Source organism: Natator depressus, chromosome 15, assembly GCF_965152275.1.
Source record: "Natator depressus isolate rNatDep1 chromosome 15, rNatDep2.hap1, whole genome shotgun sequence".
NCBI lineage: Eukaryota > Metazoa > Chordata > Testudines > Cheloniidae > Natator > Natator depressus.
Window position 1 is genome coordinate 977,097 of NC_134248.1, and position 27,883 is coordinate 1,004,979.

The following is a 27,883-nucleotide window of genomic DNA, read 5'->3' on the forward strand; positions in this document are numbered from 1 at the left end:
GGTTTTTGTTTTTAAATATTTCATTTAACTATTTTAGTTAAAAACAACATTAACAAAAACAAACCTCATTTTAAAAACTTGAATGTTTAACTAAATTCACAAAAAGAAAAGGAGTGAGCTGTAGCTCACGAAAGCTTATGCTCAAATAAATTTGTTAGTCTCTAAGGTGGATACAGACTAACATGGTTGCTACTCTGAAACCTAACTAAATTCAAAAATTCATATGCTTGTTTTGTTAAAATATTATATGTTTGCTATTGAAGAAAAAAATCCAGAATACATAATGTTGTTGTTTTAGTTAAATAAAGCAATTTAAATATCTGTTTGGTGATGTTCTCCTCCTAATACAGCATGGCAAGAAAATCCTTCAAATATTAATGATTAACCTGTTGAATTGGAGATAGTCCACCTCCCAATGACTTCATAAATATCTCCTTCAATTACCTTTGGTAAATGAAATAACCAAACAATCATTCATTTTCTGATATAGCTGTAAAACTAATCTGAAAAGTTTTCAAAATAAATCACTGTTTAAAAATGTATAGTGTGTACCTTCTAAAAATGAAACCTACATCTATTTCTGAGTTGTGAAGAATATGTATTAAGGTTATAACAACCAACAAGAATGCACTTTTATGTAGAAATCCATGATTAAATCAAGTCTTCCTGACTAGTGATGTAAATCAATTTGATTTAAATCAAATCCACCCTGATTGAAGATCACTCAATCTGAATTTAAATGCTTTCAGTGCTTTCCCAATCCCACTTGCCCATCCTCAACTACATGCCCTGCGTGGAAATGTAACAAAGGGAAGATTTTCAAAAGAGGTCAGGGCCAGGTTTTTAAGAGGTCAGCACCAAAAGCTGGGGCCAGATTTTCAAAATTGCTCAGCTGCCAGCAGCTCCCACCGTGACATTCAGAGGCAGATTTTCAGATCAACGTGCACTGAACTGTGACAGATTTGAGACCTGGGAAGTGTACGGAGTTCAACCAGTGATGCTGGAATGTGCCAGATGGGCATGGACTTTTGGGACAATAAGCTGTTTGAGTTCCCTGGGAATCCTTGGGGAATGGTTAGTGCAAATTCCACAACTGCATTTATGTAAAAACTCAGCCTTTTGAAGCTATGCCCTTTTGAAGCTATGACTGGTGACTACCTGTTCCTAGAGATCAAAGGCCTGAGCTGTATAAATAAGCTGCTGAACTGTCCAGGTGGGTCTGGTTCCTGATCTAAAAACTGACAAACATGTAACCAAAGGGGTAAACTCAGCGTAGGATTTGAAAGACTGACACATACCAGAGCCCTGTGTTGGAGTTGGGGGTGACCTCCGATAAGCTTTTAGAATGCATGTAGGTTCTTAAATTGTTTTTTATGTTTTCTCTGTAATGCTTTTTGCCCTAAGAATAAATGCAGTTTGTTTTGTGAAGGCTGGTTGGTGACTGGTGAACACTGTTATGGTCCCTAAAGAATGAGTAAACCACAGGTGCTGGACCCCAGTCGCACCTCACTGTGGTTTTTTGCAGGTCTAACAAGACTGCAAGCCCAAACCCCCATCTGAAGGGAGAGAGTGGCAGGTCTCTCCCCAAGGAGAGGTGATGACTGGGTGCCCTTGAAAAAGACCAGGGGTGGCTAGGTGGGTGGGGGACAAAGGTGCAGTTAACCCAGAAAACTGTGACACCATACATATTTTGATTTGACATGAGGCTTCATAACTTTGAAAAGGTAATTATTGTACACATTGGCCTCTCTCTTGTTTTAGGCCTTTGGAAGCGGAACAACTATACCAGAATAAAGTCACTTTTATTTCAGAATCCAGTAACCATACAGGGAGTTATTCCAGAATAGCTACAGGGGAATAACTATTAGCGATGTTGGCCAATAGCCCTGTGTAGACAAGCCCTTGTGTTTGGACTGCAGACACTCTGGGGCAGGGACTGTCGCTCCTTAGGTGTTTATACAGCAACTAGCACAGTGGGTCCCTGCTCTATGTTTGAGGCTTCTAAATGCTGTGTGGCAAACTGCTGGCACGATTATGATGGGTCCCACGCTTCTTGTTCTTGTGGAGGGGGGTTCAGGGCGCAATTTCCTGCCCCTGAACTAGGGTATCTACTGTCCCACTAGTAACCCAGAGAAGGGTAGTGGAGAGAGAGGGACCTGGGCCCGCCCTCTACTCCAGGTCCCAGCCCAGGGGCCCTAGGGATAGTGGCAAACCACTTGAATTAGTGCTTCCTTCCCCGGGCTAATTCCCCCTCCTGCTCTTCAGCTTCTGGGGTTCCTGCCCTCTCTCTGCACAAGCCGGGTGTCTCTTTACCTAGGGTCTTGGTCTTCTAGCCAGCCATGGCACTTCTCCAAACTCTCCTCTACTTCAACTCCTCCAAACTGCACTCTGCTCCAACTCCTTCCCCCGGCTGATTGAAGCAGGGGGTTTTTATCAGGTGACTGGCTTCAGGTGCTCTAATTGGCTTCAGGTGCTTTTAATTAATCTATAGAAACCTTTCTTCCCTCTACAGGGAATAAGGCTTCTCCTCATCCTGGGACTTACATATCTCTCCTATATCACTCTCCTGCTGCCTTCTGGCCATGCTGAATCACAGCTACCAGAATAAAAATAACAACAATAATGTTTGTGACACGGTTAGGTCTGAGCTGTACAAGACACTAATGTGGAGAGAGAGACTCTCCCAGAAGATCTCATGATCTAGAAGACAGACATGGGAGAAGTAAGGACACGCTGGGAAATACAAAGAAGAGAACACTTTTTAAAAACACCACCACCACCAACTAGCCTTTATATTGCACTTTTCATCCGTAGATCTAAAAGCACTGAACAAAAGAAGTGATCATCATTATCCCCATTTCAGAAATGAGAGAGCCAAGGCACAGGGAGGTGAAATGACTTGCCCAAGATCACGCAGCAATCCAATGGCAGAGCTGGGCATCGAAGAGCAAGTCTCCTGAATCCCAGTTGAGTGCTCTAGCCACAGTAATGAGATGGAGAAAAAAATTATGTTATTTACCCAAGGAATTAAGGTTTTTCAAATTCTAAAGAAACAGGAGGTCAGTGGAAGAAGCAGAGACTAACGAGAACCAGGCCAAAATCTATTCTCAGTTATGCACATGCAATCCCACTGGCACTGGGCTCAAGAGAGGTAATTTAATGCCAGAAAAGGTACATGAGACAATTCTGATATGATAGCATTTTAATGTCCACTTTGCACTGATGGAAACGATGCCACAAGGTTCAGAGTAACGGAGACTCAGATCCCATGGATTTTAAAAAAAGATTTTTCAATCTGTTTACGGAAGGGGGTGAAGACAATCCAGAAAAGCTAGATTACTCGGCTAAAAACAATTAGCTCCTTGAACTGATCTCCTTCACAGATTCTCATGCTCAGATTGTGCACTCAGAACAAAAACCTGGTACAACTTACAAATCAACGTCAGGTCACTTACTACTGGGAAAATTTTAAAACACTGGTCCACACCTAGACCCAATGGACAAGAAGAACCAGGATGGGTCTATGGAGAAGTCACATTCAGAGACCATAAATTACAGCTATGTAACCCAGTTCCCCATCATTCTGCCTTCCTTCCTACACTGCCAGCATGCAATCCTAGGAGTTGTACCAGTGATTTCAATGAGGCCATGATTTCACCCCCAGTGTTCAAGACTAGAGACATTATTACGACGTCCAAACCAAGAGTTTTAGCACCAGCAGCCGTTGTACAGGTTTTCACCCATAGATTGTAAAGCTCTTTACAAGGGTGGGTTGGTGTCTTTAGCCTCGTTTTGCAGATGGGGAAAATGAGATACAGAGAGAGGATGTGACTTGCCCGGTGAGTCAGTGCAATGTTGGGAAAAAAACGTTAGGTCTACTGACGTCTAGCACCCTGCTCATGGCACTACAGCACTGCTGCCATACCTCAGAATACTGCTAAGCAAGAACAGGTTAAAGCTGGAATTCTTAGAAAACGTCTCTCTTTTCAGGGGAGATTATAAAGGCAGAGCCCACTCCCCACAGTAACTGCTGGTGACTTGGAGCCATTTCCTTACCTTGGTACTACCCTCTTCTTCTTCGTCACAATCCAGCCCTTGATGGGAGATCTCAGTAGGGCCGTTCTCCTGGATCAGGCTGCTTCCCAATGTCCTCATCCTCCTGCTCTCAGTTGTCACTCTTACTTTCAGGATATGAAACCCAGTGGATATGGACCCAACTTTCAGGTTGACAGGATCTCCATCAAACAACAGGTTATCTGGGCTGCTGTCTTCCTTAAAGCCAGGGGGCTGGTAATCATCAGGAGTTACTGCGCAGGAAAGAGGGTCCTCGGTTGATAGAGAGACTAAATTCTAAGCCACTTTAATCTGCAATAATGGACAAATCCAGAACCTAGCCCAAGTAATTAGACGCGGCTCTGGATAGATTCAATTGGGGTGTGAAGTGCAAAGGAAACATCGTCCTCAGGACATCAAAGCTTCTGCAGCCCAATGGCGAGAGAAGCCCCCACAAGTCTTTCTGCAGCCCCCTGTTGCCCAGATATACGTGGGTAACCCCACCATCTTCATATTCTCCCCTCATTTACATCATCTAACCCAGCTGAAGGCAGTGAGGTTGAAGAGGTGCAACTGGGCAGCATTTGCTCTACAGAATCTTTATTATTAGTGAAGATACACAAGAAAGAAAGAGACCAGTTTAATGTCAGATCGAAGTTTGTGGGGCTGGCACCTAGGAGGAAAAAATATCTTTTTATGTGTAAACTTGCAGTGGCTTGGTGGTCTAGTGGAAACCTCCTGCTTTGTATGCAAATTCAAATCCTGGCTAATCTCTTACAGAAGTGATAAAAATTCTGTCCTATGATCTATTATGCAAGATGTCAGACTAGATTATCATAACAGTCCTTTCTGGCTTCAGAGTCTATTAACAGAGCACATTTGATCCAGAGTCACTCAGAGATAATAAACTTGGGCCTCTGTGTTGCCATTTATACACTCACTTTCTGGAGAAATACCAGAAGTATTTTTGCTCCTCATACTGAGGTAAAGGGAAAGGATGTGTCCCTTTTCCATTGCCCAGCTGTATTTCTTACACAGTTTGTGACTATTTCCTTAAAAAGCAGGTGCCACATCTTTATGCACTGAATGGCACTATTCTGTTTTGCATGCTGTCTCATCACAACAGCTTTCTGGGTCCAGATTTCACCTTTCTAGTCTTTGTTCCCTTTTACGGTGGCATGCGTTGCTCATGGGAGCTAACAGGAGGGGAAATCAGCTCGACGGGGCAGACTGTTCTCCACTTACCATCACTGTAGTAGAAGAGTTTCATGGTGAGGGTAATGTCATTGGGAAGGGGCCCGAGGTTCTGCATTAAGAGGTACAGCTTACGGATCAGCAGGATGCTACCTTTCTTAATCTCTTCACTGCTCACCCCCTTTGCAAAGCTCATTTTGGTGCTGTAGCCAAAATAAAAGAGCAACTGAATCATTAATGTCCAAACCCCAATTAAAAATATTCAGCTCCCACTGGTTTGTCTTGCACTACAGTAACAGAGCTTCAGTGCTTTCATGTAGGCCCAGCATGAATAGGGAAGTGACGCAGACTTTCAACAGTGGGAGATGGCATGAAGGAACACAATAGTCCAGAGTTAAGAATCGTGTAATTGACAAGTGAACAGATATTGTGACTGGGGCAATAAACTTCATTATACAAGCGTCATGATTCACTTGTTAGTACATGACTAAATTGGGCACAAGCAGCCACAATGCAAGTGCCTTTCACCTACTTGACTAGCTTCTAAATAATTTTCCTCTAAGGAATGGGGGGAATTGGGTGAGAATCACATGTACAACAAACTCAAAGAGGTTATGTTCAAGTCCGTCCTGTTCTAATTGAAGTGTGTTGAATGCCCTAACTTCAGTCCTAACATGACATGCTAGTCCAGGGATAAAATTTTCAAGCGTGCCTAAGAGACACAGGACCCTAACTCCATTGATTCTTAGTGAGACTTAAGCTTCTACATGTAGTTTATTCAAAGAACAGGACATTTTAATGAGGCCTGTAACCCATTTAGAAAGTCTTTGAGAGCATACAGGCTTGCTACCACAAGTTACAAAAAGTTGAGATGATTTAAGAAAAGGCTTTTTTCTGGAAAGATAAAAGGACGTAGCCCTAAGTATGTCTAGTGAGTAGAGTTTAGTGTCTGCAGGAGAATCTTGAAGCTTACGAAAACATATTGGTAAGGCAATAAATTATATGGAAGACCAAAAATGCTTTTGGTAAAAAATCTGGATGATGCCTTAGGAAACAAAGCATACAGAGAATGAACCATCAAATCTTGAATTTTGATTATCCTGCCAGCCAAGGTGATGACTACCAAACACACAGTTTTAACAGAGAAGTAAAAATAGGAGCTGCGGGAACGGCGAACCGTTGACAGTGGGAGCTGCGGGGAGCCGTGCCTGCGGACGGTCAACATAAACAAAATGTCTCACAGCCCACCAGGGGATTACCCTGACGGGCCGCGTGCCAAAGGTTGCCGACCCCTGTTTTAGTGACTGCAGCAGTCATTGAACATACTGCAGCGTCAGACATCCAGTGAGGCTTGCAGAGCTGTCTTGGCCACCAACTGGCCTTCTGTAGCCACTGCCTTCAGTTCATCTATGGTCTCCTGAGGAGGTTTTTCAGACAGATGTAAAACCTTTTCCCTGAAGAAAATTGTTGTTAGCCAGTAAGGCTTGATTATCAGCTATGCAAGTCTGCAAACTAGCAGATGAGTAAACTTTTCTCCCCAGAAGATCCATCTGCTTCGGCTCCTTGTTCCTGGGTTTAGTTTAGGGGGCCCAGGCAGCTTAGAGCTTTCCTAAGCTATCACTACAACCAAAGACCCATGGCCTGGCTGTGTGACAAAGTAGTCAAACGCCTCAAAAAGTACAAATGATCTGCCCTCTTAGATGGCAAACTCGAGAATGCCTTTCATTAATAGGCATGGTCCAACAACCCTTGGAGACCGGGTGCAGGATGTCAATAAGTTATGTGACCTCTCCTGGACATTCTCCAGGAGAATCTCTAAAGTACCCACCATTCTTTTAAGGAGGTCCTTAAATGCCCTGACATTGCGTATTGTGGACATATCAGACGGAGTCATGGTCTTGTCAGATGGCCAGGGAACAGGCTGGTCCTCATAGTCCTCCATGAGGACTTCCTCACCAATTTTCAGGAGTTCCTGATGAGATGAATGAGACTCCCTAAAAGAATCCCTAAGGGAAAAGGGCAATTTTACTCTGGATCTCGATGAATCTCTTGAAATCCTGGGAGCGGGTTGGCTTCTCAAGGCCTCTCCCTTAGCCTAAAGGGAGGAGCCAATAAACCCAGAGTTCACGTAAAAGCAGGGGATAACAAATGATTAAACAGGAATGGGAGTGAGGGTCACAGGGTCAAAAGCAGGAAGCCAGAGCGGGACGCTGAGCAGAGAACCCCAGACAAGGCCCACTGCTCCTCAAAGGCGACCAGGGAGCCAGTGGATGCGGCCAAAAGGAACTCTGTGTGGATATGTGAGCAAAGCAAGAAGCGGAAGAACCCCACAGTCACAGAGCACTTCCCTGTCCAGCATCCTCCTCCTGGTGTGGTGGATGGCCACTTTGGCCAGCGCCAGGAAGAAGATGACCAGGAGGTCTTGCAACTTCATGGGGCCACGGATAGGTTGTGCAGATATCAGAAGGTCCGGGGAAAAGTGCAGCCAGAAGCTGAGGAGAAGGTTCTGGAGGAGGAGCCAGAAAAGGGGCTGCAGCCTGATGCATTCGAGATAGATGTGCACCAGGATCTCCCTCATGCCACAGAAGGGGAAAGTGTCAGGAAGGGGGCTGTACTGCACCAAGTACATGCCTGTGCACACGGTTCCATGAAGGAGCCACCAACTAATATTCCCGGTGGGCCATGGAACCAAAGTGGAATACAGACTGGCCCAGCAGGGCTCCTTACCCTCCACAGGTGGTAAGAGGCCCTGCCATTTGGTGTCGGGGCAGGAGATGAGGGTGAGGAAATTAAAAGTATGGAGCATGAGCATGTACAGCTGTGTCCTAGGCATGGTTCAGTAACACAGAGGGGGCGGCAGGAGCTTGAGGGGGCAGGCACCGATGACAAGGTCCAGAGGGCCAGGGGCAGGTGGGGAGCATCCTCCCACAGGCTGGTTCTTGACACACATAAATAAGCAGTTGATGGAAGTGGCTGAGGTCTCCACAGAGATCAAGAGGGCCAGGTTTACAAACCACATGGGAAAGGCATATGATACTACAAATGTGGAAACCAGGGCATGAGACCTCTCTGAAGCACTCCTTCCAAGGCCATTCACATGTTGCTAGGTGAGGTGGAGACTTCCTAGAAGGGCTCCTGATGCCATGCAAAGATGAGGATGCAAATGTATAAAATTCCTTTCACAGAGGTGCTGATTCCTGAGGTGTAGAAGAGGAAGAGCCTCACATCTGACAGCATAAGAGATAGTCACCAACACCACAGAGGTTGGACATGGAAAAAATTTCATCTTCAGAACATTCGGCTGTGGTACCAAAAGAGTCCTGCATACTAGAGAAAAAGGACAGAAATCTAGCAATGGGGACTCCTGTTCCAAAGTGATAGAAGGTGATGTCAAAGCAACTTTAGTGGATGAAGAAGGAAGCACCCACGACTCCAAGATATATGGTACTGATGCCCACAGTACCGAGATAATGTTGTCAGTCACCGAAGGTATAGGATGCAGTACCATAGCTAAGGAACATGATCCTCCCAGTCTTTGAAGGCTCACAATACCAGTGTGGTTTCAAAGGAGCCATTTTAGACAAGTCCTCTTCTTTGTTGGTACCAGGGATGGCAATCGATGCTGAGCCCTGTCTGGAGATCTTTCTTCTTTTCTGGCTCCGGCAGCAGGAACTACTGATTGACCTGAGGAGGACTGACAAGAAGACTCAGAGTGCTTGACAGCAGCATGAAGTCTTCTGAGGACAAAGATCTATCTCCCAGAGAGATGTCTCTTATAGCTGAAGCACTCATTGAAACTGGTTTCAAAGCCAGAAGAGACTGTTCCCAAGGGGGTACCTCAGAGTCAGACACACTCCACGTAGATCTTTCCATTAAAAATAATTTTAAACCGGCATCATGAGCCCTCTGTATGTGCTTAGAAAGAGTTATAAATGGCACACTAGCTAGGGATAGGAGACTCCCCTAAACACTTTCTAGATGCATCATGGGCAGGCAGAACAGTCTTGCAGGCAGGGCAGATTTTAAAGCTCAGAGACCTGTTCTCTGCCATCAGACTTATTCCTTGGTACTGAGGAAAGACTCATGGAAAGCAAAATTGCTTTAATTTATGTTTGTTTGTTTTAGCAGCAAGCTTAACTGAAACTTATCAAGAAAATACACGAACTCCAAGCTAACTACCTACAACCCTAAACTACTAAAATGCTAAGAGGAAGCAGGAGGACACTGTGGGCTGTGACTTGCTACCATAGGCAGTGAGAAAGAACTGAGTAGCTGTTGGGGCTGCCCCTCCTTTTACACCCTGCCGTAGGGGGCAGATGGGGCACATGTACAGCCCCAGCAGACACTGCCAGCTAAAAGATTCCAGGCTCACGCACACAGGGCACATGCACCTACAGTGGGAGCCGAACAAATGTTTGAAGAAGAACAATCCCCATGGTGTCGATATTATGCTGCATGCCAGGGTGGGTCATTGGCAGCCAGAAATCGAACGAGGGACCTCTGAATTTCAAAGCACGACACTACTGCCTAAAGTACAACCCCCTGCTCAGTTAGCCGAGGCTGTAGTAGGCTCATCAAACTCTACGTGTGGCCCAGCCGCCACCAGCAGAGTGCTACCCAGAGTGGGTGTGGGATACATCAGTCTTGTCCTTAATTCAGCTCTGCTGCATCGAGATGTTACAGCACATGTACTGTGATATGTAAGCTCATCAGCGCAGGAGTTCAGATCCTGCAGGATGCTGAGTGCCCTTAATTTCCACTGAGTTCAATGGCAGATGAAGCCATTCAGCCCCTCGTGATATTGGAGGGGTGCATGATACAATCACAAGGGACAGTTTTCACTTTAAAAATGTTTTGATGAAGCAAATTTATCACTGTGTATTTTTCAGAAATAAAACAGAGCCATTACCTGAGGATGTCCATCTGGGGCCCGTCCTTTGTATACTTGAATTTGAACTGATACAGCTCAGTCACCCTCTAGACATTCACAAAGGGAGCAGAAAAAAACAAGTCTTTCAGCAACATGCTGCCAAAGAAAGCTCAAAAGATTGTGGAGGAAACTCTCTGGTGTCCATGCTTCCTCATTCCTACGCCTGTCTAGCAGCATCAAATTATTGACTAGGCTCCATTTTGATCTCAAAAATCATCTGCAGATTTTCTTAAAAGAAGCAAATACAAACCCACTTCTGGGCTGAGAAGAAACATGAGAAACTCCAACTCAAAAGGAAGTTGGAGGAGAAAAAGCAGGAGCCACTTAAAACAGGAGGCCATAATGCAAACGGCATGCGAACCAGAGCGTACACCAGTGACGCTATGGTTCGGGCTGGTCGAAAATTCCACATCCAAATGGGTTTCCGATGGAACACTGGGTTTCTGACTAAATAATTTTTTGTCAACATTTTTTGCCTGAGCACAGAAAAATGTCGATTTTGAAATGCTGCTGCAGGGTCTCATGGGAGCATTAGTCCAGGTGCCTCTTGCTCCCATTTTCCTCGAGGGCCAGGCTCCCCAGCCAGACTACATCTGAATGATGCACCCGGGCCACGCAACTGCCATTGCCAAGAGGGACCTGTGGTGCACCCTGGCCACGCCCTTCCCTTGCCAAGAGGGGGCCTGTGGTGCATCATGGGAGATGCAGTCCTTCCAGGGAACTCATAGAGGTGAATGGGAGCGCGAGGTGTTGGAACTACAACTCCTGTGGGACAGCGGCAGCAGATCAGAATGAAAATATTTCCGTTTTCGATATTTTGCTGAAAACTCAACATTTTCTGAGGAAAATAAGAAACCATCAACAGCTCTGGCTATAACACATATAAAGGGCATTTCGGTAAGGTTTTGGAGGGGGATAAAAATCCCAGCCTTGGTAGCCAAGTATATGGAGTAAATTCTTGCTCTTCTTCCACGAGCCGCATTGCGGGGCAGTGGAACAGGAGTGGATGGGCAGAGGTCCCGTCTTTACAGGACAGATGATGACATAAGGAACAGTGTGCATTATCCCCAGCTCCTGCTTCTGGTCTTCAGCAGAAGGGAGCAAGGTCCTACCTATGCCCCTGAGCTACCCAACAAGCATCACCAGGTGCAACAGACAGGCCCACAGCCTAGTGCTCAACAGGGGCACTGGATCACCACTCTGCCTGGCATCCGAGTTGGTCTGCTGGGGTGAAGGAATAAGAGAAAGAGGTAGCTTATTTCTCCTCGCTCAACCATGCATACCTGCCAAATCAAGGCAGAATTTAACCCTATGAGCCCATTCCAAATATAGTACAACTCACCCCTGCAATTGATTTCCCCCTAAGTAGAGCTTGACTACTCCTTACCTGTGGCTCCTTGGGATTGGTGTAAATCTGTTTTAAGAAAGTACAGTGAATGCATCTTTCTCTCTGATAAAATGTAGAGGTGAGACGTAATCAAACAACTGAATCTCTATCATGCCCTAAGAATACGGGGTATGTCTAGACTGCAATCATGGGTTGTGATTAGGGTGACCACCCATCCCTTCGCTTAAGCGATGTCTCCTGACCATTTTAAACATTAAAGTGATGCTTATCATAATTGCATTGTATACTGGAGGGCAGCAGAAATCTACACTTGATACGCTAAGGTAAATCGTGTTTCCCTAAAATGTCCCTTAAAATAAAGCGCTGTCCCTTATTTTTCGTGTGGCTTTCCCTTATTTCCATCCAACAAAGGTGGTCGCCCTAGCTGGGTCTGCAGCTTGAGCTGATATACCCAACCTAGCTTTAATCTCGCTAGCTTGGGTATGGGAACAGTGAAGCTGCTGGTTTGGGGCTGAGTTGTATAGCCCGGGCCAATGCTTGCAATGACGCAACTTCACTGCTCCAGGGGCAAGCTCTCCATAAAAGATCAAACCATAGGACCGTCTATACAATAGCCTTCCTCTGGCAGCAGCCAATACCTGTTGCTGCAGAGTAAGGTGGAAAAAACATCCATGATGTGAAATTTTGCAGGGCTCAGGGGAGATCCCATCCTGACCCTCACCAGCGATCAATGAATGCCCTCATGCATGAGGATTAGTTACCCGGATCTTCGCTATGGTGTCTAGAATACCTACAAGTGCTTTACAAAGGTATGTGTCAGAGGCTGGCCGTGCACAACCTCTGCAACACCAAGGGTGCCAATGGCAACTTGCCAGAAACCTGAGGGCTAAAGGGTTTGTCCCATCAATGGTAACAAGGAGGCAACTGAAGAGAGTGCTCATTGAGATGGGAAGGGAAGGAGGCAGTTGCCCATTTCTGTCTGGGGCATAGGCGGAAGGAAGCAGCAATGTGAAGCACATGGCAGTGCTTGTAATCAGTATCCTAGACCTGGGCTCTGATTACGCTACAGACTTCTGCTGGCACAGGTACATCAGCCAGGAGTGTAAAGAAGTCTCTACAGCAGATGCAAATATACCAGCAAAGCTGTGCTTTTACTGGGATAGCTTGCTTTGCTTGTGGGGGGTTGTTTTACTTTAGTTGGATCCACACTAGGAGCACTTTGCCAGTATTCTGTACTGGTGTTCCTACACCAGTAAACTGTTCCTAGTGTGGACATGGCCGTAGTGATTTAAGGATGAATACTCTGCACCACTGATGGAGGCGAAAGCTGCATCCAGCAAATGTTCCCATGCAACCTACGACATTAACATTTATCTTGTGAAGAGAGAAGCTATTGCTCCAAACTGAGGCTAACTCCATTGCCATGAGCTCTTTAACGCTCCCTAAGTACGGACAGAGATGGGCAGAAGGGCCCTTGGTTTAACGTCTCATCCAACCACCGTGGGGGAAGGAAAACACCTTGCATTCATTTAACGGACGACTTACTGCCAGGACAGCCATATGTAACTGGAAGAGAAGATAAAAACCTAGTCAAAATCTAAGTGCCTTGAGTAATGGAGGACTAAATACATTCAATGGTTTGCAAGTCAGGGCTTTTCATACATACCCTTGCTAATTCAGATGCACTTGGGTGCAACATCAGTGACACCCTGTGGCCAGTTTTATTAACTACATCAGGGGTCGGCAACCTTCGACACAAGGCCTACCAGGGTAATCCGCTGGCGGCCGCGAGACATTTTCTTTATGTTGACCATCTGCAGGCACGGCCCCCTGCAGCTACCAGTGGCCGCGGTTTGCCATTCCCGGCCAATGGGAGCTGCGGGAAGCGGCGGCCAGCACATCCCTGCAGCCCGCCGCTTTCCGCAGCTCACATTGGTCAGGAATGGGAGCTGCGGGGGGCCGCATCAACGTAAACAAAACATCTCGCGGCCCGCCAGCGGATTACCCTGGTGGGCCGCGTGCTGAAGGTAGCCGACCCCGAACAACAATCACATTTTTCGAAAGATCTATAAATAAGGCCCTACCAAATTAACGGCCATGAAAAACACATCACAGACCGTGAAATTTGTCTCCCCCAGTGAAATCTGGTCTTTTGTGTGCTTTTACCCTATACTATACCGATTTCAAGGGGGGAGACCAGCATTTCTCAGATTGGAGGTACTGACCCAAAAGGGAGTTGTGTGGTGGTCGCAAGGTTATTTTAGGGGGGGAGTCATGGTATTGCCACCCTTACTTCTATGCTGCCTTCAGAGCTAGGCGGCCAGAGAGTGGCGGCTGCTGACTGAAGGCCCAGCTCTGCAGGCAGCAGCGCCCAGGAGTGGCAATCCCAGACCAGGCCATCCTTACTTCTGCGCTGCTGCTGGGGGCGGCTCTGTCTTCAGAGCTGGGCTCCTGGCCAGCAGCCGCCGCTCTCCAGTTGCCCAGCTCTGCAGGCAGCACTGCCGCCTGCAGCAGTAAGCTTAGCAGTACAGCACCCCCCCGCTACAGTAACCTCGCGACCCTCCCCTCACCTCCTTTTTGGGTCAGGACCCCTACAATTGCAACACACTGAAATTTCAGATTTAAATAGCTGAAATCATGAAATTTACTATTTTTTAAATCCCATGACCATGAAATTGACCAAAACGGACTGTGAATTTGGTAGGGCCCTATCTATAAAATAGCTGTACATCCAGTCTTGCCTCACAGTGTTCTCGCTTAACAGATTCCTTCTATTTAAAGCTACTTGATACTGGCACCCTTCTCTATTCAAGTCCAATGTAAGATCCCTTTTTTATTATGAATCTCACTGTTTTTACCCCACCTGCCATTAGCTACGAGGTTTCAGTCTTTGATCTCTGATATGGACTTCATCACAGACACCTCACACCTTGTTCACCTATGGACTGCACTATGGCAAGGAACTGTACTTGACACTAGCCTTGTAAACCACTTGAAAGCTTTGGCTAGAGAAAGCATTAGTTCACTTGCTGACTGAAACAAAGGAACTGCCTCAGTAGATCAAACCAGTGACCCACCTGGCCTAGTACCATCTCCATGACGCTGACTAGCACCAGATGCTTCAAAGGAATGTGCAAAAAACCTGGGAGTGGATAATTATGGAATAACTGCTCACAGGAGTTTTTTCCTAATCCCTATCAGTTAGAAGTTGATTTATGTGCTGAAGTATGAGGGTTTGAATCCCTTCTAAATGGTGGAGACCATTATCTATTTAAAGCTGACTGTTTGATTTGTCGGTAAGCAAGTATTTGAGTTCAGAACATTTCACATCATTTCATCTACGACAACAGTAGAATTGACATAGACAAGCGTCAGTCTGATCAACAGTGCAGATATTGACAAGAATCCACCTGATTTAGGTAAGAGTCATTCAGATATAGATGACAGTCTGATGAACAACGCTGATACACAGAGAGCAATCAGCACTTTGTATTTACAGGTCAGATTTTCCTCAGATTGCGTAAGTGAGGGATGGGATTACTTAAAAATGTGCATTTATTCTGAAACCAGGTACTCAAGCCTTGTATTTGAAAGAATACAAAAAAGAAAGGAAATCTAAACTCAGGGCAGGTCTACACTTAAAAACATTGCATTGGCACAGCCGCACGCCGCCGTAGTGTTTAAGTGAAGACGCTCTTAGGTCTTCCGTTGGCAGAGCTAATCCAGCTCCCTGAGAGGCAGTAGCTCTATCAATCGGAGAAGCTTTTCTTTCAGCATAGCGCTGTCTGTCTACATGGGGTGGGGGGTGGTTGGTTAGTATAACAATGTCGCTCAGGGGTATGGATTTTTCACACCCCTGAGCAATGTAGTTACACCGATATAAGTCTGAGGTGTAGACCTGGCCTCTGTATGGAAAACAGAGATGACAACAAAATGAAGAAAAAGGAAAAGAGGAAAGAAAGGCAAGGAGACGGTAAAAGAAGGGGTGAAGGAAAGAGGGAGCAGAGAAGAATATGGCAAAGAACAAAGGCAGGGAGAGAGATTTGCTTTGACTGACAGAATCTGCATCCATCCATTAAAGGATGTGAATGTAGAACAGAGAATGCAGGGGAGAACCCTGCAGCCTGCAAATTAGTGTGGAAACCATTCACCACAAGCAGGTCTAGACACTAATAATGGTTACTACGCTACGCTACCGAAAGGAGTAAGAGTCCACGTCACAAACACACAGAGCAGCTTTCCTTCCTTCCCTGTGGCACGGATCTCTATTGTGTACTTGTTCTGTATGTACAGTTTCCACTGGGATCACTGGCGAATATATAGCAGAGATGCTCCCTGCAGGAATGCACAAGGAAAACTGGAGCGGAATTTTGCCCATTGTTAGTGAAGAAAGATTATATTACCAAAATATCAAACAAAAACTTACATAGTTCTTTTCCAAAGCATCAAAACAGCCCTGAATCCTGCCAGGAAAGAAATGTTAGTAACTAGTCATGCCAGTCTAGCAGCAGGAAATCCTCACTTATTAGATAGAGTTTAGAGTGCACATTTACAAGCATTAAGCAGTACGGAGCTGACAGCATTTTTAGCTTGTAACGCCCTCTTCAGGTCACTCAGCAATTAAGGGTCTCTTCTCCCCTCCATATGTGTGCACAGTTTATACACTAAGGCTCTGGTCCTGTGAACACTTCTTACCAGGCGTCCTGGGACTACTCAAAATAGTAAACCCTAGACTGGGTAGTAATGGCCAGATCGTTGGCCCCATTCTGGCCTCTTTGTGCTGATGGATCCAGCCAGCTGGGTGTTCCTTTGGCATAGCTATGAGGAAGGAGGCATGGCTGGAGTGCTGCTGCAATCATGATTTTAGGCTGCTCTAAACTATCCTGAGACAGTGCAGAACTGGCCCCAGGACTGGAGAACTGCATATGGCTCCTCTGCAGCCTCCTCATCTGAGCCTGGTGTTTACAGGACACAGCAGATAGCTGAGCCATAAGTATTTGCAGGATTGGGCTCTTACAGTATTTAAGCAACACAGAAGTGCTGAAGTGAGCTGTAGCTCACGAAAGCTTATGCTCAAATAAATGTGTTAGTCTCTAAGGTGCCACAAGTCCTCCTTTTCTTTTTACAGAAGTGCTACACTCCCTATAACAACTCCCTCTGCAGATAGGAAGGAGTAATGCCATGTTTCTGAAACCTGAAGAAGAGCTCTGTATACGCTTGAAAGCTTGTCTCTCTCACCAACAGAAGTTGGTCCAACACAAGATATTACCTCACCCGCCTTTCTCTCTCTGTTTCTGAAATGCATTTATTAACGAGAACTCTAGAAAGCTAAGGGCCTAGTTATGCCCCCAGAAACAGACACAACTTCCACTGAAGAGAAAAAACGGCACATACTAGTTAAAAATCAATCAAGCATAAAAATCACTGTAAAAACTAGAAATAGCAAATATGTAACCTATGGAAACAAGTAACCTCACAACTTTGTTTAGAGTGAGCCTCATTCCTCCCTTACCTGCTTTGTTTGTTCAGTTGAGGGCCTGATCCCGCTCTCATTGAGGTCAATAAGATCACATTTACATTGGAAGCTCGTTGGCGAGGGACCATGTCTTCATTATATACGGTGCCAAGCACACACAGCTTTTATAACAAATCAGTGGGCACTGCTTTGGCAAATCCAGTATCATTGGCCCTGAAGGATTTCAAATTTAGGAAGTAAAGGCCTGTGGTACAATGCCATATTGCTGTTCAGCATAATCTTATCATAGGACTTGTCTACACGAACAGTTAGACTGCGGAAAATTGAGATTAAATCAACCCCACGTAAGCTTGCTGCAGTCTAACTGCCTGAGTGCACCCTGCTGACGTGGGTTAACAGCTCTTTAATGCACCTTGAGCTCGTCCCATTTCAAAGAAGACTAGATCGAAGCGCTCCAGCAAACCATCAATGCGTACCAGCAGGGTGCACACGGACATTGGAGTGCAGCAGACTAGTCCAGGATAGATTCATACCCCAGCTTGTCGTGGTCTAATTGTTCGTTTAGGCAAGCCCTAAGTTTCACTGTTATTCACTTACCACTTGACTATCTGCAGTGACCCCAGGCAGCTCTTATCTTCCCGAAGGATTTTTAGACAGAGATCTGCAAAACAAAAGTTAGCATCTAGTTGCAAAGCGTATCTGGAGTCACTGGGCAAACACTGAAATCAAGTCAGTCATCAGCGTATGAAGTATTTTATCTGGAAACACTTCCTGAGCTGGAAGAATGGTTTTAACAGCATCCCAGGTGGGCTGACACAGGCTCACTGTTGTAGTTTACAATGCCAAAGACCTTTGCTGAAATACACTGAACTCTTCCAGGAAAAAGTACTGGGGTTACGGATTTATTGAGTGTGGCTTCATTTAGCAATGCCAGCAACTTCCTTTCCCCTCAATCCCCATTCTCATCTTATTCTGGCACTTCCCAACAGCACCCTCTAGTTCTGCACTCTAGTGTTCACTAACACACAAATAAGCTAAACAACTGTGCTCAAAATAAGCTAACGCTGTGACGTTTCCCCACCGGGCTCCTGTGGCCCTTTCGTCCTCCAAGTTTAGGAGTTAGGATCCACAAGCAGAAAACTCCTAAAGTTGAAGCCAATGCTGATAGGCCAACCACAAAGGTGAATTAATGCCTTGGGGCCCAATCCTGCAGCTCTCTAAGGAATGAGTGGGTCAAATGTCAAGATTCTTGCGCAGAAAGGCACCTGAAGATCTGAAATCTGATCAGAAAGACTGATGACCTTTCGGATGGAAAAATCAAAAGTCAAATTTGGGATTTCCTCTTCCGTCCTCAGCAGGCCATAATGAACAAGTGACCAGATTTCAAGATACTAGCTCTATGAGAACATGGAAATGAACTGTACCCCATTTCAAGCATAAATCAAGGATGATAAATCTGTAAAGCTGGAAAATATGGAGTCACTCCCTCTCCCCACCTTCAGATCCTAACTTAATATAAAGATGCGGATGACTCAAAGTTTCATCATATGGTGTGACCTTGCCACAAGTCTCACAATACCTTGTGTTTTTCTTAAAGCCTCATCTCTGAAGCCACGTGATTATGTGAGAATCTCAGTTTTCATTTACAAAATCTCCAGATTATGGAGAAAAGCTTGAAAATCTGACCCCTGAGGCTCAAAAAACAGAAGGCAACAATAAAAAAACCCCTGACATTTATTATTTTTAAAAATCTAATCATTTTTAAGCCAGTCTCGTGATTTTGGGGGAGCCTGACACATGGTTTTGGAATGCTTGGGATTGGCAATATTGATGAAATTGCTGAGTAATGAATGCAACTGGAAAACAAAACAAACACTGAGAGAAACAGCTGATGGTCCCACTAGCTCTAAGGGTATGTCTACACTATGAAATTCGGTCAGTTTTATAGAAGTCGATTTTTAGAAATTGATTTTATACAGTCGATTGTCTATGTCCCTACTAAGTGCATTAAGTTGGCGTAATGCATCCTCAATACCGTGGCTAGCATCGATTTACAGAGCGGTGCACTGTGGGTAGCTACTTTTATTTTTAAAAATCTAATGATTTTTAAGCCAGTCTCATGATTTAAGCCAGTCCCTGTATCAGGGCTGCTGGATAAGGCCCATAGGCTCACATCCTGAAAGATATTTAGGTGCCTAATTCCCATTGATTTCAATAGAAATCTGGCACCTACATACCGCGCACTGAGGATTTGGGCCACGGTCAGCAATGTTCCTACAAAAGACTGAACTTGTCAAATATGTGAACAGCACTGGACTAATCTGTACTGGGCAAAGATAATACATAGAAACATAGTAGCATGCATTGAAAATATTACCATCTAAATAGCGAGTTCCATATGAGCTCTCTGGGAAGAGCCCTCTTAGGTACGTTATACAGGAGACAGAGATGGCCAAAAGCCTTTTCACCAGCACCATGGACTGCTGGTCAGTGGCAATTTTGTGTGGAAACAACACTGATTCCTGAAAAAAGACAAAGACAAAAATATTATTGGTTTTAGACCCGTGCAAAGGCACAGCGCTAGAGGGGAGAATCAGCAGGTTTAGAGGTAGTCTAAATTGGGGTAATTTTACCCTTTCTTTTGGTTTCCATAGTGTGTATGCCACTCACTTACATGTTGATGGACTAAGTATAACTAGCTCAAGGAGCATCTAACACACTTAGCCCAAAGTCTATTGCTACACAAAAGCTTTCGCTGACAGTATTAATACATTGTCATACAAGCAGAGAACTATTGCCACAGTTCCACAGGGCTGGTGTCACTGAATTCCAGTGACAAAAAAGGGCTCTGAGATCTACACACTGGAAAAGCAGCACTATTCCGGGGGCGGGCGCTTCTCAACTGCTCAGATATTTTGAGTCCAGAAGGCAGACACAGCCTGCAGAAAGGCTTCCAAGAAAACCAGAGGTTATAGGCAAATCCGGTTTCTAAAAGAATGTGGGATTCTGCTTAGTAAGAGCTAAGCACTCATACACTTTTCCATGCCTAGGACTCTGTTTATTATGAATAAGTCTAAGATTTTGCCATTGGCAATAAATAAAAATTCATGGGGCCCGTGACTTTTCCTAAAAATAACCACACACGCCACGGCAGAGACGCACAGCCCCAGCTGCAGCCCCCACTGCGGGGCAGGGACACACGGCCCCAGCAGCAGCCCCCGCCGCAAGCCACGGGGCAGGAGCATATGGCTCTGCTGGCAGCTCCCACCGCGAGGCTATGTGGGGAGCATAGCCCCGGCTCCAGCCCCAGCCACGGCTCCAGCTGCTGACAGCTTAAGAAGTCACGAAGGTCCGGTAAAGCCACGGAATCTGTGACTGCCGTGACCTCCATGACTAAATCGTAGCCTTAATTATGAATACTAAACATCAAGTAGTGGTGACAATCTAGCGGTCCCTTCTGATCTTCATGACACCTGGTATTAACATGCAAAATCTCTGTGAAAAGGAGTCTCACTACCAGTTCATTGTCTTTCTCTCCTCTAGGGTGGCTCTGCATGCCCTAGGACTTTTACGTAGCCAAGCACCAGTATCCAGCACCTCAGCACCAATTCGCCTACAAATCCTCAGGCTGCTTAGCCAGCATCTTCTTGGCTACCCTGGCCTGGAGACAACTGCTTTCAAAACCCAACAAAGACACAGTGTAATCAGCACTGAGCACACTGCCTGCCCTGGGAGCAAGGGATGGGAACGGTAATCAAAGCTAGGTTTCCAGCTCTGCAGGGCTGAGTACTACTAGGCCAGCATGTTGATCAGTAACATTAAGTCCTAAATCCTGTACCTTGGAGGTTTTATGCTTCTGCCCAGTGTGTGAGAGCTGAGCCATGGCCATAGCATCTCAAAGTGCTGCCTTCCACATGCAATTAGAACCTGCAGAGAAATAGACATTAACCACTTGGCAAATACAGGATTCCTGAAATTTCTCATCTTCCTGAGCATAAGAACCAGACTGCATAAGAACTCTCTCCAGGACTGAAAGCCGAGCTCTTGCCAGGACAGCTAAATGGTGTTAGATTGACATCACTCTGTGCCACAGTTTGGAAGTTCACATGGCAGGAAGAACACCTCATTATCTATAAACAAACTGTCAATAGTACTGGAAATTCAGGGCCAGATCCACAGCTGGTGGAAATTGTTGTGGCTCCAGAGACTTCAATGGAGCTAGGCCAATTTACATCAACTGAGGATCTGGCTCTCTATCTCTTTGACAGAGGTGCTTTTGATCCTCATGCTGGTGCACAGAACAGTGCTACTGCTCAGAAATGCTGAGCCGACTCCCAGACAGCTGTTTTAACAATCCAAAGAGCATTGTGCTTTTAAAAGAGCACTGTTGAGCTGAAAGCAAAATATTAATCTTGACCCATTTTAAGCCTCTATCTGAAACATCCCACACATTTTTAAAATAATAGTAATCTCCATTTATCTTCCATAGAAATATAGCGATTTAATCCCCTTTTAAGTGAAAATTTTATTGGAGCCTTCCTACTGAGCCACTATAGATGTCTTCATAATATAGCATTTTTTACCTTCAAAATTCTTGACAAACATTAACAAACTAACGCTCACTACATTCCCCAAAGGTAGAGAAGCATCATAGAATCATAGAAGTGGAAGGGACCTCGAGAAGTCATCTAGTCCAGTCCGCTGCACTCAAGGCAGGACTAAGTATGATCTAGACCATCCCTGATAGGTCTTTCTCCAACCTGCTCTTAAAAGTCCCCAATGATAGAGATTCCACAACCTCCCTAGGGAATTTATTCCAGTGCTTAACCACTCTAACAGTTAGGAATTTTTTCCTACTGTCCAACCTAAACCGTCCTTGCTGCAATTTAAGCCCATTGCTTCTTGTCCTATCCTCAGAGGTTAAGAATAACAATTTTTCTCCCTCCTCCTTGTAACAACCTTTTATGTACTTGAAAACTTTTATCATGTCCCCTCTCAGTCTTCTCTTCTCCAGGCTAAACAAACCCAATTTTTTCAATCTTCCCTCATAGGTCATGTTTTCTAGACTTTTAATCATTTTTGTTGTTCTTCTCTGGACTTTCTCCAATTTGTCCACATCTTTCCTGAAATGTGGAGCCCAGAACTGGACACAATACTCCAGTTGAGGCCTAATCAGTGCAGAGTAGAGCGGAAGAATTACTTCTCGTGTCTTGCTTACAATACTCCTGCTTAGACATCCCAGAATGATGTTTGCTTTTTTTGCAACAACGTTACACTGTTGACTCATATTTAGCTTGTGATCCACTATGACCCCCAGATCCCTTTCCGCAGTGCTCCTTCCGAGGCAGTCTTTTCCCATTTTGTATGCGTGCAACTGATTGTTCCTTCCTAAGTGCAGTACTTTGCATTTGTCCTTATTGAATTTCATCCTATTTACTTCATACCATTTCTCCAGTTTGTCCAGATCATTTTGCATTTTAACCAAAGAACCATAGAAGATTAGGGTTGGAAGAGACCTCAGGAGGTCATCTAGTCCAATCCCCTGCTCAAAGCAGGACCAACACCAACTAAATCATCCCAGCCAAGGCTTTGTCAAGCCAGGCCTTAAAAACCTCTTAGGATGGAGATTCCACCACTTCCCTATGTAACTCATTCCAGTGCTTCACCACCGTCCTTGTGAAACAGTGTTTCCTAATATCCAACCTAGATCTCCCCCAATGCAACTTGAGACCATTGCTTCTTGTTCTGTCATCTGCCACCACTGAGAACAGCCTACCTCCATCCTCTTTGGAGCCCCCCTTGAGGTAATTGAAGGCTGCTATCAAATTCCGCCTCAGTCTTCTCTTCTGCAGACTAAATAACCCCAGTTCCCTCAGCCTCTCCTCGTAAGTCATGTGCCCCAGTCCCATAATCATTTTCGTTGCCCCCTGCTGGACTCTCTCTAATTTTTCCACATCCCTTCTGTAGTGGGGGGACCAAAACTGCATGCAATACTCCAGGTGTGGCCTCACCAGTGCCGATTAGAGAGGAATAATCACTTCCCTCGATCTGCTGGCAGTGCTTCTACTGTGACAGTTCACCCCATAAGGCTTTATGGAAATATGCTTATGAATGTATATATGACATAACTGGAATATGTTTTGTGCTACTTATGCCATGTAACATATCTCTGTAAAGGTTATGATCTACTGAATCTATTAATCCTGTTTGTATGCAGGTATCATTTTTGTATTCAAAGTTATGAATATTGGCTGTGTACTTGCTTGATTTTTAAGTAGCCTTAGTAAAGCATTTGGTCAGCTTCTTGAGAAAGGAATGTGCAAATTAAGTGCCCAACCAAGAAACACTTAATGAACAATGGATCTTGGAAGGCTCCAATCCACATAAAAAGTCTTCTGGAGACATTCAAGATAGCATGTGGGCAATGGCTGCTGCCTGTAAAAACTGAGTCATGCATTGACATGTGACTTGCCCAGTTGACTCCAAAACTCCATCTTGGAGCTGGACTTTGCATAGGAGAGAGGAGGGGGGTCTCCACCCACAAGAGAAAGTCTATTTAAGCCCATGGGAGACCCCTCCATTTGGTCTTCAGCTGGCTCAAGAGACAGCCTCTCCACCCTCAAGGATACCTGTGAGAAACTGGAACAAAGGACAGTAACTACTGGGGGTGTGAGTGATTGCTCGACCCAGACTAGAAGGAGACTAGTCTGTAAAAGGAAGCTTACTGGAACACCTCTGAGGGTGAGGTATTCAGTTTTCTCACTGTATTAGACATTGGCTTGCGTGTTTTATTTTATTTTGCTTGGTAATTCACTTTGTTCTGTCTGTTACTACTTGGAACCACTTAAATTCTACTCTCTGTATTTAATAAAATCACTTTTTACTTATTAACCCAGAGTAGGTATTAATACTGGGCGGGTGGGGGGGAACAGCTGTGCATCTCTCTCTATCAGAGTTATAGAGGGCAAACAATTTATGAATTTACCCTGTATAAGCTTGATATGGGGTGTCAAGTTTCCTTCCCCACTCTGAACTCTAGGGTACAGATGTGGGGACCTGCATGAAAGACCCCCTAAGCTTATTTTTACCAGCTTAGGTTAAAAACTTCCCTAAGGTACAAACTTTGCCTTGTCCTTGAACCGTGTGCTGCCACCACCAAGCGTGTTAAACAAAGAACAGGGAAAGAGCCTACTTGGAGACGTCTTCCCCCCAAAATATCCCCCCAAGCCCTACACCCCCTTTCCTGGGGAAGGCTTGATAAAAATCCTCACCAATTTGCATTGGTGAACACAGACCCAAACTCTTGGCCCTTAAGAACAAGGAAAAAGCAATCAGGTTCTTAAAAGAGAATTTTAATTAAAGAAAAAGTAAAAGAAAAACCTCTGTAAAATCAGGATGGTAGATATCGTACAGAGTAGTCAGATTCAAAACGTAGAGAATCCCTCTAGGCAAAACCTTAAGTTACAAAAAGACACAAAAACAGGAATATACATTCCCTCCAGCACAGCTTATGTTACCAGCCATTAAACAAAAGAAAATCTAACGCACTTTCTAGCTAGATTACTTACTAACTTAACAGGAGTTGGAAGGCTTGCATTTCTGATCTGTTCCCAGCAAAAGCATCACACAGACAGACAAAAGCCTTTCCCTCCTCCAGATTTGAAAGTATCTCGTCCCCTCATTGGTCATTTTGGGCCAGGTGCCAGCGAGGTTATCTTAGCTTCTTAACGCTTTACAGGTGAAAGGGTTTTGCCTCTGACCAGGAGCGATTTCATAGCACTGTATACAGAAAGATGGTTACCCTTCCCTTTATATTTATGACATGGGGTAAAATGGATTTATTTGGGGTTTGGACCCCACTGGGAGTTGGGCATCTGAGTGTTAAAGACAGGAACACTTCTGAAGCTGCTTTCAATTAAGCCTACAGCTGTTCGGGGATGTGGTTCAGACCTGTGTCTGGGTTTGCAGCAGGCTACCGGGTCTGGCTCAAACCAGGCAGGGCACTGAAGTCCCAAGCTGCCAGGGCAGGAAAGCAGGGGCAGAAGTAGTCTTGGCACATCAGTTGGCAGCCCCAAGAGGGTTCCTGTGATTCAACCCGTCACACCTACTAATACAGCCCAATATGCCATTGGCCTTCTTAGCAACAAGGGCACACGGCTGACTCATATCCAGCTTCTTGTCCACTGTAATCCCCAGGTCCTTTTCTGCAGAATTTCCGCTTAGCCAGTCAGTCCCCAGCCTGTAGCGGTGCATGGGATTCTTCCTTCCTAAGTGTAGGACTCTGCACTTGTCCCTGTTGAACCTCATCAGATTTCTTTTGGCCCAAACCTCCAATTTATCTAAGTCACTCTGGACCCTATCCCTACCCTCCAGCGTATCTACCTCTCCCCCCCAGTTTAGTGTCATCTGCGAACTTGCTGAGGGTACAATTCATCCTATCATCCAGATCATTAATAAAGATGTTGAACAAAACCGCCCCCAGGACTGACCCTCTGGGGTACTCTGCTTGATACCAGCTGCCAACTAGACACTGAGCCGTTGATCACCACCTGTTGAGTCCGACAATCTAGCCAGCTTTTTATCCACCTTATAGTCATCCAATCCATACTTTTTTAACTTTTTTAACTGCTTCTCCACGTGGGCATCAATGATACTGCCAAGAATGACCTTGAGTGGATCACTGCAGACTACGTGGCTCTGGGAAGAAGGATAAAGGAGATTGAGGCGCAAGTGGTGTTCTCGTCCATCCTGCCCGTGGAAGGAAAAGGCTTGGGTAGAGACTGTCGAATCGTGCAAGTCAACGAATGGCTACACAGGTGGTGTCGGAGAGAACGCTTTGGATTCTTTGTCCATGGGATGGTGTTCCAAGAAGGAGGAGTGCTAGGTAGAGACGGGCTCCACCTAACGAAGAGGGGGAAGAGCATCTTCGCAAGCAGGCTGGCTAACCTAGTGAGGAGGGCTTTAAACTAGGTTCACCGGGGGAAGGAGACCAAAGCCCTGAGGTAAGTGGGGAAGTGGGATACCGGGAGGAAGCACGAGCAGGAGCGCGTGAGAGGGGACGGCTCCTGCCTCATACTGAGAAAGAGGGGCGATCAGTGGGTTATCTCAAGTGCCTATACACAAATGCAGGAAGCCTGGGAAACAAGCAGGGAGAACTGGAAGTTCTGGCAAAGTCAAGGAAGTATGATGTGATTGGAATAACAGAGACTTGGTGGGATAACTCACATGACTGGAGTACTGTCATGGATGGGTATAAACTGTTCAGGAAGGACAGGCAGGGCAGAAAAGGTGGGGGAGCTGCACTGTATGTAAGAGAGCAGTATGACTGCTCAGAGCTCAAGTATGAAACTGCAGAAAAACCTGAGTGTCTCTGGATTTAAGTTTAGAAGTGTGAGCAACAAGGGTGATGTCGTGGTGGGAGTCTACTATAGACCACCGGACCAGGGGGATGAGGTGGACGAGGCTTTCTTCCGGCAACTCGCAGAAGTTACTAGATCACACGCCCTGGTTCTCATGGGAGACTTCAATCACCCTGATATCTGCTGGGAGAGCAAGACAGCGGTGCACAGTCAATCCAGGAAGTTTTTGGAAAATGTAAGGGACAATTTCCTGGTGCAAGTACTGGAGGAACCAACTAGGGGCAGAGCTCTTCTTGACCTGCTGCTCACAAACCGGGAGGAATTAGTAGGGGAAGCAAAAGTGGATGGGAACCTGGGAGGCAGTGACCATGAGATGGTCGAGTTCAGGATCCTGACACAAGGAAGAAAGGAAAGCAGCAGAATACGGACCCTGGACTTCAGAAAAGCAGACTTTGACTCCCTCAGGAAGCTGATGGGTAAGATCCCCAGGGAGAATAACATGAGGGGGAAAGGAGTCCAGGAGAGCTGGCTGTATTTTAAAGAATCCTTATTGAGGTCACAGGGGCAAACCATCCCGATGTGTAGAAAGAATAGTAAATATGGCAGGCGACCAGCTTGGCTTAACAGTGAAATCCTTGCTGATCTTAAATACAAAAAAGAAGCTTACAAGAAGTGGAAGATTGGACAAATGACCAGGGAGGAGTACAAAAATATTGCTCGGGCATGCAGGAGTGAAATCAGGAAGGCCAAATCACACCTGGAGTTGCAGCTAGCAAGAGATGTTAAGAGTAACAAGAAGGGTTTCTTCAGGTATGTTAGGAACAAGAAGAAAGTCAAGGAAAGTGTGGGCCCCTTACTCAATGAGGGAGGCAACCTAGTGACAGAGGATGTGGAAAAAGCTAACATACTCAATGCTTTTTTTGCCTCTGTCTTCACGAACAAGGTCAGCTCCCAGACTACTGCACTGGGCAGCACAGCATGGGGGGGGAGGTGACCAGCCCTCTGTGGAGAAAGAAGTGGTTCGGGAATATTTAGAAAAGCTGGACATGCACAAGTCCAGGGGGCCGGATGCGTTGCATCCGAGAGTGCTAAAGGAGTTAGCGGATGTGATTGCAGAGCCATTGGCCATTATCTTTGAAAACTCATGGTGATCGGGGGAAGTCCCGGACGACTGGAAAAAGGCTAATGTAGTACCCATCTTTAAAAAAGGGAAAAAGGAGGATCCTGGGAACTACAGGCCAGTCAGCCTCACCTCAGTCCCTGGAAAAATCATGGAGCAGGTCCTCAAGGAATCAATTCTGAAGCACTTAGAGGAAAGTGATCAGGAACAGTCAGCATGGATTCACCAAGGGCAAGTCATGCCTGACTAATTTAATTGCCTTCTATGACGAGATAACTGGCTCTGTGGATGAAGGGAAAGCGGTGGACGTGTTGTTCCTTGACTATAGCAAAGCTTTTGACACTGTCTCCCACAGTATTCTTGCCAGCAAGTTAAAGAAGTATGGGCTGGATGAATGGACTAT

General features: G+C 45.5%; 1 protein-coding gene across 1 annotated transcript in view; it reads right to left on the reverse strand.

The window, feature by feature from the left end:
- The window catches only part of HORMAD2 (HORMA domain containing 2), a 58,956-nt gene that overhangs the window by 25,848 nt on the left and 5,225 nt on the right, over positions 1–27,883 (reverse strand). The window contains exons 2-10 of the mRNA XM_074973057.1: positions 20,840–20,928; positions 19,379–19,523; positions 17,599–17,662; positions 15,952–15,988; positions 13,071–13,091; positions 11,565–11,591; positions 10,157–10,224; positions 5,299–5,450; positions 4,023–4,307 (exon numbers count right to left, since the gene is read on the reverse strand). Coding sequence (XP_074829158.1) covers positions 4,023–4,307; positions 5,299–5,450; positions 10,157–10,224; positions 11,565–11,591; positions 13,071–13,091; positions 15,952–15,988; positions 17,599–17,662; positions 19,379–19,523; positions 20,840–20,890 — 850 coding nt within the window. The 5' untranslated portion in view covers positions 20,891–20,928. The remainder of the gene's footprint in view (positions 1–4,022; positions 4,308–5,298; positions 5,451–10,156; positions 10,225–11,564; positions 11,592–13,070; positions 13,092–15,951; positions 15,989–17,598; positions 17,663–19,378; positions 19,524–20,839; positions 20,929–27,883) is intronic.